Below are 12,419 nucleotides of genomic sequence, written 5' to 3' on the forward strand. Positions count from 1 at the left end.
ACTCGGATATGCATTTCCATAACTCTCAAGGATGGTTAAAGTGTTATGTTACAGGACCTCAAAAGCTGCTCTTCAGCCACTGTAGCAGAACTATTGTTGCTGCAATGATTTAAAATACCCACCATGGCAATATAGCATTAAGAATTTTGTTTTACATATGACAGAAAAGAAACACTGATATTGAAAAAAACCCCAAACAGCTGTACAGTACTATCCTATATAACATTTTGTCCCACGGGAATATAATTTACACTCCCTCTTCCTCAATATCCTGTAATACTGTCAAGTGTTCCAGGGTATGAAAACATGACCACTTTTGTCTTGTCACCCTACAGAAGTAAAGGACCAAAGACCAACACGCCCACAGGGACGAGGTGGGTGTTACTGCAGCCACACACCCTAAAGAGGATTTCAGCTTCCTTGAGAAAAAAGGACTTAAATAATTGCTTGAATCTGGTAGTATTTCATTCAAAATGAATACCTTGTTTGGCATATGAAATAAAAGCAAGACATAGCAAAATGTGAACCATCAATGAAAGTTTTTCTCATATAAAAGTGGATGACTTAACTGACCATGAAACCAAGAACTCCCATTAAGAGTATCCTGCTTTTTGTCATGGGAATTTAAGTCAAAGCAGCAGGAAAATACAGTTCAAACAGTGTCAAATCACAGTACTATTTCTTTTTCTATTTCAGCAAAGCTCAGAGAAAACAAGAGGTTTCATTGTCAGTGGCACAAATTTCCTATCTAGAGAGAACAGTAACAGAAAGCATTGTTAACCCAGTATAGAAAACCCTTTATAAATGACTTTTTCAGAGAGAGCAGAATTACAGTTGAGCCCTATCTTACATTTGAAGGATAGTTCTGTGATCTTTGCTCACAAACCTGAATTAGTTTTTGATTAGTGGTCACTTCAACAGGCATGTAAAATACCGTTCCTAAAAAAGCCTCCTCTGAGGAAGGCTGTAAGGAGGTGTCTGCCAGCCGGGATGAACAGTCCAGCTCAGCAGTGACAGGATGAATAACCAACCCCTCACCTCCCCCTTACACAGCACCTTCCCTCTCTCCTTGGGTCCTGCTCTGAGTTTAACGCCTGAACTCAAATACAGGCCCAAGAGCTTGCTTTTGTGGGGTTACTCAGTAGAAGAGATGGTAAGAGGTCTTTTGGGAGCAAACTGAATTGCATGGCAGCCAGAACTGTGAAACTGAAAACTGCTACTATCCTTTATGCAGTAGGCATTTAAAAACATTGTTGAAAGTTCCCTGTGCCCAAGGACAACACAGAGTCAGAAAAAAACCTGAAAGAACAGAGCTCACTACTGACAATAATAAAAATAAAAAGTTATAGAAGTGAGGGAGGAACAGACCAGACTGAGAAAAACCTAAAATTGTGAGTTAATCCCAGTATTAAAGGGAAACCCCCCCCAAAAATACTGTGCTATTTCCCCAACACTGGATTTTCTGAGCTGCACCTTGGACCTCTAACTGAAATGAAGGGCTTACTGTACTGTATGAATAAGGATTCACCGGAGTAAATAATTATTTCGTATAAAATTGAAAGAGCAGGCTTTTTACCAAACTGTGAAGGTACCTGTTTCAAAAATACTTGCTGAGGAATACTCAGATTAGCAATTACAGAGCATCAGTACTATGGGCATGCACATACATGTCCTACTAGATTTATCTGAATGTGTCTGCACATCCATTTAACCAGATGAGTAAAGGGATTCAATGTGAACTGCCAGGAAAGAAGCCACTGCCTGTGATCAAGTTCACAGTTCAGAAATGACAACAGTAATGTGGCAGTTGCCAAAAACTTCATCAGATGGGACTCCTTAAAAACCAGGTCACGGTTAGAAGATCTGCAAAGCTCAATTCCAAACACTGGAATACCTTTCAGGATGCAACGACAGCTGTGGATTTATGACAGTACCTTGATAAAATGGATCAAAGTTTGTGGAAAAATATATAACCAATACTTAAAACAATCAAGAGACCTTTAGCATTCAGACTTTGTCAAAGAAAAACTGTAACTACATTCATAAAACCCTAAACAGCAGTGTAAACATCTAATCCCATTGCTACTGTGAGAATATCAGAAAGTTGCATTCTGCAGCTATCGGGTTTCCCATAGCCATCTAATTTGTTACAACACTTATGACTGCTTCTTTATATGAATAATTTATTGACAATAATTCAAATTTCTCAGCCTTTCAAAGCTTCTTCAGCTGTTTTGGTCAGAAAATGGAAGATTCAACAATCTGAAGTCACATAATGAAAAACACTTTAGTTTAATTTCAGATTTCAAAAGGGTTCAAGCAAAACTCATAACAAGCCCGTTACTCTATTTGGATTCCCAATTTTTAGTCCACCTACCTGAGTAAAAATGGGGAAAAAAATAATAAACAGGACTGGCGAGCAAGCAACTCTGCAGAATTAGCTGTCTGTGTAACATTCTTGTTCCATTCCTGGATCCTTGCTCAAAACGACTGCTACAGAGCAAGAGTTATTCTGGAAAGTCAGAAATTATCCTAATCAAAGCCAAACTGCTAAAAGTGAAACCACTCCTCACACAGTTCTTTCATTTACCAAAAACAACATTCGAAATTTCTTGACACTGCAAACTGTAGCCATGATGTACTACAGCCGTCCTTCGGGAAGGTCTGCTTCACCTTGGCCTTTCTTTTTTGGGCTGTAGAACACTGGACAGCAAAATGCTGTTCTCTTGAAACCTATATGTTACACAGGGCTTCTTTTTTGTCAATTAAAAAAAATAAATCACAAACTGTCTGAGGCATTTTTCTCTGATAAAGACGACAAGCTGAATGAGGTATCATCAGGCTCTGGGGATGCATGATTGAAATCCATTTCTTCTAGTTCAGGAGGTAAGTCTGAGAGCAGTGCCTGTAAGTAAAAACATATTACAACACAGCATTAAGTATATGTTTTATGTCAGTGTTCAAATGTCTTTTAAACATATAGTGAAAAAACTTTGTTAAGCTTTTTCAGTGTTGGTATTGGATGGGTAAAAAAAAAAAAAGTCATTATTGACAGATATTGAAAGGAAAAACATTGTCTGAGATGACATATCTTGAAGGCAAAAGGAAAAAAATAAAAGCAACAAAATCTCTTTCCTAAATAAAGCACAAATGTTACCCATACAAGACATGATCCAACCAAGCACTAAAAGAAGTGCTAAGTACTAAACGTGGCACCCCAAAACTGAAGAAGCCTGGCTTTTTTCCTACATCTCACAACAGACAAATCCCCGTCCCTCAGTGCACACTGGTTCTCCCTTTGCAAAAGTCACACTTCTTTGTCTGTGTCACTGCTGGTGCAGATTGCAAGATCCTTCTTTTGTTTAAAGTTCAACTTTTTTTGGTGTATAAGCTGTTCAGCACAACGCTGCCCTGATCATAATTTGAGCCTCTGGGCACTACAGGACAAAACCAAGGGAATGACAGACCACAAAATGACAAACACCTTCTATTATTAAAACCTACTTCAAGACTTACCTGCTGCTGTTCTTTATCATCTGATTTAATAGCTAGTATCAAACTCCGAGTAAACGTCTGTAGTTCAAAATACTTCTGTTTGTGATTCTCCAACTCATTCTCAATGAATCGGACTTCTTCATTCTGTGGAATCACAGAAAGTGATTCACAGAATCACAGAATTCACAGAAAGAAAGGAAATCACAGAAAGTTCTGAAATAATAAACAGCACTGCATCTTTTTAATAACAACTAAACATACTCATGTTAAACCCAAATAGCTTTAGTGAAAAAGAGTGAAAATGCATTTATTATGATTCCTGCCAAAACCAATATTAAATACAGCCAAAAGTTCCATGCTTATAGAATTACAGCACAATGCCTGGAGGCTTTGGATACAACTAGAAGTTTCTGATGAACGACCAGTCGTGTGTGTCACACTAAACCCACAGATGCATAAGCCACTGCATTTCTCACCAGCCTCCGCCAGAGAAGTGACAGCAAACCAGCTTACAAGGCATTTCAGTATTACCCACAGTCATTAAAGCATTAATGACTTGGGCCAAAGTCCACACGAACCTTTGAAAGAATGACTGCTTTTTATTTGGTAAGGATGACCTCTAATTCCATTTTAAAATAAAAAAAAAAAGCTGAGGTCTCTTCCTAGAAGTGATTTTGAACAGGTTGAGTGACTGTGAGAAGATACAGCAACTACATTCCATTACTACAACAGGAGGCTTGACACAAAGCCCAGGGAAAATACCTTGAAAATTCCTCAAATCTACCACAAACTAAAAATATAGCATCCTCTAGTGCAGCTGAGTTTGACACACATCATAAAGAGTCACCAATCTCCTCAAGATTTCTTGGGTTACAGAATAAATAGAAAGGTACTTACAAAATGGGGAAATAGCAATAATGTGCATGCTGTGGCTAAAAAGGCATTTTTCCAACCTTTGTATAAATAAATGTTACTGTACTTGAAATTACTTAAATAAAAATTACAAGCTTAATAATTCAGATTTGATAAGTACTTCTGTTTATTCCAAATATCTCCTCTCCTTCAAACTTACCAACTGATTGGTATGCAAGATCAAAATGCTAAATCTGTTGATCAGTGTAGAGCTAAAATTAATTTTCTCTGGTTATTTATCTTTGGAAAGATCACATAACCTAAATAAACAGTTCACTGCTGAAGATCAAAGTCATTGGGCATTTTTGCAAAAGGTATTTGCACAGTAGCACCAAATGGGCACCCTCCAGAAGATAATAATAAAAAAAATACGTACACAGAAATTGTGTACAACGCAATGCACAACACACATAGAAAGTAAGCATTTATAGAGGTTTGCAGATAATTCATGTTTAGTGTTGCATTTACGGAGGGATAACAGAGGCAAGAAAACACCCACCCTTGCTTATGCAACCATATGATTAATTAGGTTGGCAGATTTGCATACAAAATGTTCCTTGATGGCTGGTTTTGGTGGCAGCAAATATCAATAGTGAACTTATAAGCTGGTATTTTGTTTAAATGATGAAAATATATATTTTTTTTAAATAACATGGAACTATGCTCTGATATTCTCGCTTACTTTACTAGACTGGCTGTTACTCAACATTAGTTGATGCGAAAGAGTGAGACCACGTGATGAACTGGAAGGTTTGTAACAAGCCTTTAAAAATGGTTGTTGTTTTGGGTGGGTTTTTTTCCCCAGAAAATTCACATTTCTTCAGCCAAAACACTGCTCACCCTATTGTTTCAGGTTCTAACAGCTCTGAGAATGAGAGAGATTTGGGCTGCAACTATGAGGCTTTCATATGAAAATGAGCTGAATGTATTTCTTTCAGGTGGAAACTTAGATGTTGCCTATTGAGCAATGGATGTTGCCCAGCCAAAGAAGGAATTCAGATTTATGCAGAAAACACACAGGCACGAAGACTAATCACTGATGTCAAACAACAAACAAGGATCTGTAGGGCGCGCTGTCACAACAAGCCTTTCACCAGTGGTGACAGGTGACATTAAGAAAAGGTCATTCCCTCTCCATATTCATTCTCCACTGCCCTTACCAGGAAAACACTGCTTGAAGGAGTAACTTTTTCTGAAAAGATCATCTATTTATTATTTTGGTAATTATCATTAGTAGAACATACCTGTTTGCTAAGTAAAAAAAAAATAAATCAGCTACATGGATAAAACCATGGTGAATACAGAGCCCCCCACCATGGCAACTCTTTGGAGTAGAACATGTGGCAGAAGACAGCAGCTGTCTGGTATCCAACTGCTTTTCCTGCCTCCCACAACTGCTGCTTCCAGACATGTTCTGCCCTGCATTGCAAGAATGACTTCTTCTCAAATCCCTCCATTTTAGTAGAGGATTCCAACTGTTGTGTCCCTTTCCAGAGCTGGCAGCACCACGCTGCACGTCAAAGTGCACCCTAACACCCCAAAGAACAATTCTTGCACAAAGTTTTGGTTTAGAGGCAAAATACATTCATTGCTCTGCTTTGGAAACGTGGTGGGAGCTGCAGACGGACACAACTACAGTCATGTCACTGCTCCACAGACATGGGATTTTTCCTGCCTCCCCTGGGGTTAAGCTCCAGGTAATCTGGCTGTAAATGGGATGAGGAGACGTGACTGAGGGGATGAGGTGTGGTACCAGGGTAAGAGCAGAAGAGTCCCAGGCTGCCCCACGCCTTCGCTGCATTCCTTACAGATACACCCCTCTGAACGTTCTGTGAAGGACTATCCCGCTTAACATCTCATAGCCCAATTACTCACCTTGTAATCCAAAAGAGAACTCATTTGATCCACTTCAGAATTACTTATCATATCACTTTCTTCATCATCTATAATTTCTATTTTCTGAAACAGAAGCAGATGGTTCATTCCAAGCACTCAAACGCATAGATTAGGCAAACAACCAACAATCCGTATCTCAAACCACCATGAAAGGATGAAGGGAACAGGACCTTTTGCTTGCTCCTGAGAAATTGTGGAGCCCCCATTAGATGGCAATCATGCACCTCAGCCACAAAATCCAGGAAGAATCCAAACTGAAACTGGCGGTACTGAGAGCTGCTGCCATGGTGACAGGCTGTTTACAGAGAAGGAGCTATATGTCACCCTGCTTTTGGCATTAGGTTACATATGACATCTCATTTACAGCCTGCACAAGCCTGCCTTTTACTCTGGAAGCCCTTTGTTGAAGGCTTCCTGCAGGGCCAAGAAGGTTATGAAAGTTTATTCCTCTGGAGCAAAACAGACGTTATGGTAAGTGACAGGCAAGTCCTAACTGACCTACTTCTTGCCTAAAAAGCTGAAGAGGTCTCCTTGGGCCTTCTTTGGCCACAGTGCAAGTCAAATGCCCTAAATGGTAGAGGATGTTCACCCAAAGGACAGCTCCCAAATGCATACACATGGACATTTTCCCTTAATTCACAAAAATTCTTGGGAGCTTTTTATATTGGGTGTCTAAAGACATCTAAAGCACAATGTTAAAGGCCAATCTGAATGCTGTCTAGAACTCAGAAACACATTACAATCCTGCCTTCAGTTTTAAAAGGTTCACTTTTACATTATTTACCACTTTCACATTTTTTCTTCCCAACAGAAAACCTTCTTATGTAAGAAAATTATGTTAAGAGGTTATTTCCATAGGAGAAAACACAAAATTTACACATTTTTAGTGCACCTATGCGATTTTAATTTTTATTCATATCTAAGCTAGATCTCAAACAGATGGAAAGAACAGTGACAGCGATAAGAATGGCATCTTTTACCAAGAACTCAGAAGGATGACCGCCCAGATCAAACTACAGATTTCACGGTATTTCTGAGAGGGAAACAGTGGAAGTTTAAGAAGAGGGGTTTGGGGTTTTTTTCTTTTTTCTTATTTATTTATTTTTTCCTTTTTTTACTATTTTTCATTGTTTTGACACTTGTAAGCATTTATGAGACTGTATATAACAAGTCAAAGCAATTTTACTACGTTTTTTAGTATACTGTTAAATACAATGCAGGCAAGGGCCCCCACTGACACAATACACTTTAATGGTTAGTTCTTGAGGTATTATTTTAGAGGAGGTTTCTTCTCTGCAGCGTACGTGTGTCCTCTGTCTGCGTGCAGACCAGGCACCAGAAATTTCCTTCTGATCACCAGGAAGAAATCCTTACAGAGAGGCTGCCAGTCTCTCACTAGTAGCACCCACCCAGCTCACGAGTATGTGTTGAAGGTAGGGAGGGTAAACCACATTTTCTGTGCTTCAGTGTCTGGCAACCCAGCTGAAGTGATAACATTCCAAAGGCTTAATGTCACAAAGATCTGCTGCTGTAACATACCCTGAGTACACTGTGATTCAAATATTTTTGTTTTTAGACTCAGCTTGAGGAAAGAGTCTCTAAATAAATGTCAAACATTCACACTATCTTTCTTATAATTATACATTTTAAGACAGTAGGGGAAAGAACAGATTTGAATTTCAAATAAGAAAACCCTGTCTCTTATGCAAGTTCAATGTACGTTAGTCCAATTTTATCTGCATGTATTTTAAACATTTTGTTACAATGTTTTCAGCACAGAGTAGGAAAAAACCACTCTTCTTTTTTTCCCCCCCTCCTATTATATCAAATTATATAATGCTGGAGTTCAGGTAGACTGGAGAACTGAGCATCTCAGACATCATCTTTGCAAACCTTTTACCTTTGTCATTTTACATTCTGCATCTCCATGGTAAATGCATCAGCCTGAAAATCAGCGTGATTATACCTAAGGTCACAGCAGGCCATTAAGGTAAACAGAAGGAGAAAAGGCAGCTGTTTCTATTCAGGCAACCCCAGGAAGTACAGCCACGGGATTTCAGTTTAGGCAGAAGATGATCACGTATGAACCAAAGAAGGAAAACATTCTCTGCTGTCTCTACATATAGAGAGAAGAGAATCTCCTGTTCGCTCTCCCACTTCAGGTTTTGTGTGCTCAATCTAAGACAAATGTTCTCATCATGTTCTGAGCTGCTGTCATTTAATCTCTGACTGCAATAAGAATGCAACTGGGAACTGGAACCATCACCTGTTCATTCTGCAGATAACTTTTAAGATAAAAATTACCCTACCACTTGGGGTCTTCTCTCCTCTTCCTCCTCTCCTTTCTTCTAATTTGAGAGAAGGCAGGCTAAACAAAGGGGATATATTGTATTATTTGCCATGACTCCTCCCTCTGCCTTTCCTTCCTTGTCTCACTGCAGTCAATTAGAAACAGCAAGAACAACTGTCTTTGACTCAACGTGAATGCAAGTGAGAAAACAAGAAACATCTAAATAATGCCCTGTCAAGGGTATGGGAATGAAGAGTACATACCCACCCTGCTCTGAGCTCATATTCAAGGTTTGCTATAGAGAGGAAGCAACAGAGATACCTGACTTTCTTAAAGCTACAGAAAACCATTTTCAATTATTTTTGGTTTTGTTTTTTTTTTTCCCCACTCGTACTGTTTGGCTATAGTAGGTACTTATAGACAGCTAGCCAAGTGTTGTGCTTTGCACTCCAGAAAAAGAACACGGATTGTTACAATACAGAAAAATCTGTATAATTCAGTTTCTACTGAATGTGCATAGCTCTGTATTTTAGTACAGTTTCTCTTAGTGCTCAACCAATAAAGAACTCTTAGCACACTCAAGTTTTCACTTAGTCAAAAACACTACTGTTGGACAATAACCTCAACATTAGCAATTAAGGAGGTCAAGTTAGTGGAAAAGGAAAAGTACACATACCACATTATCAGTAGACACTGGATTCTGGTCATCATCTTTGTGACCAATTTCTTCATTTTGAAGAGCTTCATTTGCCTCTTCTGCAGAAATAAATTAGCTTTTCAGATTTCATTTAAATTTTACACTGAAGACATATTAAGAGTCTTTAACACTAAATATGTCACAACTGCTAGTTACAAAAGCAAATTCGTATAATCAATGTCTATTCATAAAAAATACTGTATGTCTTATTAAAAAAGACATCATACCACAAGTATTTCAGGTCAGTCACAGCAATTGCTACTTAAAACAACAGAAAAACTATCAGTTACTCTCTTGCAACAAACCAAAACCTTCCTATTTTTAGGTTCAGATGGGAATATTCAAAGGTGATGAAAAGTTTCACCTCAGAGGTGCCCAGAAGTTTTTTATATATATTAAAATATGAAAAATTGTGCATTCCCTGGAATTATAAGGAACATATCAGGATCCCACCTCCTCCTTGCAGGCACTGACTAGTTTTGAACCAAAAACTGATCAAGCTGATTATTTCATTCTTATACAGCAAATGTTTATTCCTAGTGAATCTAAGCTGCTCTCTTATGTATATGCAAAGTACGCACTTGAAAACAGAGCAAATCTTGAACCTTAGATTTCAACCACAAGCATTAGATGATTCTATCAGCCCTGACTATGGCCAATGTGAAAAACCAAGATAAGCATATTCATCCCTATGATTAAATATGTTTCTCATAATTACTTTAATTGTCCACATTTAATATACTATCAAGAAGAAAATGGTTGACAGAAACAGCAAATCAGAAAATAAACCAAAACACAGAGGCAAGACAGCTATGATAAGAAACTTAAATGTTGTGATTAATTGGAAATACACTCCTTCCAAGTGCTAGAAAAATTACACAGTTGTGCTGAGGGCAGAGCTTGCACTAAAAGGGTCAAAACAGCCCAGCTATTGCACCTAAAGAGGAGAGGAGGCTGGGGAGAGAATGGGCAGCAGATGTTCATGTGGGACACTGAAAGGGAGGGCAGGTAGTGATGCAGGGGTGTATCACTTCCACACAAATACGGGGTAACGGGATTTAACTGGAGATTACCAACAGCTGCAAAGAGAGGATAGTATTTAGGCCAGACCATACAGAGATACTTTTTTTTTTTTTTTAAATAACTTTTCTACCAGTAAAATATCTCTAAACTGAGCAAATTTTATTTGAAGTTGTTTCAAATAAATTTAATCTGCCACAGGTCACAACTTCAGAGGAAAACTCCTGCTACCAACAAAAGCAAATGGGTCCAAATGGGAAAACCATAAAGCAGGGAGTGATACACAACCCCATCGTTAGAGCAACACAGGTCATCGAAGATGCACCTCAGGGACTCTGAAGCAGTCTAAGGCACCAGTCACTCACTAACCTTGGCGGTCACCACTTGGATCCAACAGCGAAACAAAGCAACTCCTACAGCACTTTCAACTCTTTAAATATTCATCCTCAGCTAATATAAACTGGCAATGCTATAACGGTCTCCACAGAGCTGTGTTCATTTACACTAAGCATGGATTCAATTAACATTCATTTAAAAAAGGTAAGGCATTATGAAAACTTTAATGCTTAATTTTGCATCAGAGTATAGCTTTCATTTTTTGTAAATATTTACACACTACATTTTAAAAGCAAGTGCCATCAACACTTTCATTCTAATTAGGTGGCTAAAGATACCTTTTTCCTCTCTTTGAGAGTAGTTTTTTTGTGTGTGTGTTCTTACAAATTAGGACTAAAAGTTACAATTTCCAAACATTAAAACAATCGCATATCTGTGACTGAATGGTACACAGGATTATCAGTGAAAATATTTTCTAGGAAGTTCAAAATAAGCTGAGCTGCAGCAGTGAAACCTTTAAACTGGAGAAATGACTAGAAATAATTCTCACAGTAGAATCAAGGAATGGAAGTGGGATTCCTGGAGGCTGTGGAAATCCTACAGTTTTCTTGCACTTCCTTAAGCTTTGACTCTAATAATCTACTCATAGTCTTACAGCCTTATCTGGTTTATGAAAGCCTCATTTAATAAATGTGGTGCTATTCCTCACTTTAGGCTACAGAGAATTCAGACTCTTCCCCGTCACCATTTTCTTTCAAACAGATCTGACTAAATCAGTTTCTTCCACACCTCAGGCAAATCAAGGGTTCTTAGATTCTGTGTCTCACTTGGCTTTCAATCACTTGACCCACTTCTTTATCATCTTATTCTCTTTACAGTAGAATATTACAAAGCTGTCACAAATTCATTCCCAGCAGTTCTCCATTTTTCCAGTTCTTTCCCTTAAATCATTCAGACAAAATGACAAGATCAAATCTGGCATATCAAGCTGCAACAGCATGCACTAGATCAGACTTTCTTTTAGTTTAGAGAGCAAAGGCTTTATTGATCTCTTCTAATCAGAAGCACTGGGAGCAATTAGTTGAGCTTGTGAAGGCAGTGACTGTGCCGAGCGGCAGTTCATCTGCCCTGGGCCCGGAGTGCTAATGTACAAGAGGGAAAGGCAGAGATCAATTTAACGTGGTCATGTGGCTCTGAGAGGTGGAGTAAAAGGGAATTAAGATTGAGGCACTGATCACTCAAGATCATGCAATTTCCTGAGAACACCCAGGCACCCCATGTGTGCAGTTCTAAGGCTTTGAGTAGTCCCCTGCTACTGACTTTGATCTTTTCTGTTGGTTTGTATTCGCTTGTCAGAGACAGACACGCAGCGCAGACAGCTTCACGGCAGCCATTCTGCTGTACTCTGACATACCATGAAGCTCTTTCAGTTCCAGACCATGTCTGAGCTCATACACCTTCTGAACATCTCTCATCAGCATGAGTTTAGCATCAGGAAAACTGTAACTACATAGCTCTGGTCAGCGCAAGGCAGGCGGGTTGCGATGAGAACTGTTGGTGTGGTCCAGGCTAACAGCAATGGGTGCTCCAGCTGGCTGCATAGAACTGGCCATTTAACAGAGAGCACATTAAAACTTGGCTTCCAGGGAAGTGAGACTCACACTGTCTGTCCATCTCTCAGTTGCACCAGCAAACTGTGAACCTGTCATTTAACCTTGGGTGAATTTGGCAGAAACAGCGGTCTTACGATAAAAGGTTTCTGCAAGCCTTGTG

The 12,419-nt window shown here is 38.9% G+C and overlaps 1 protein-coding gene across 1 annotated transcript in view; it reads right to left on the minus strand.

The window, feature by feature from the left end:
- Positions 1-972: 972 nt before the first annotated feature.
- Positions 973-12,419, minus strand: part of HDX (highly divergent homeobox) — a 47,862-nt gene continuing 36,415 nt past the window's right edge. Inside the window, exons 8-11 of the mRNA XM_014954857.1 lie at positions 9,270-9,349; positions 6,283-6,366; positions 3,517-3,639; positions 973-2,905 (exon numbers count right to left, since the gene is read on the minus strand). Coding sequence (XP_014810343.1) covers positions 2,780-2,905; positions 3,517-3,639; positions 6,283-6,366; positions 9,270-9,349 — 413 coding nt within the window. The 3' untranslated portion in view covers positions 973-2,779. The remainder of the gene's footprint in view (positions 2,906-3,516; positions 3,640-6,282; positions 6,367-9,269; positions 9,350-12,419) is intronic.

This window comes from Calidris pugnax, unplaced genomic scaffold (assembly GCF_001431845.1).
Source record: "Calidris pugnax isolate Ruff unplaced genomic scaffold, ASM143184v1 scaffold38, whole genome shotgun sequence".
NCBI classification, from domain to species: domain Eukaryota; kingdom Metazoa; phylum Chordata; class Aves; order Charadriiformes; family Scolopacidae; genus Calidris; species Calidris pugnax.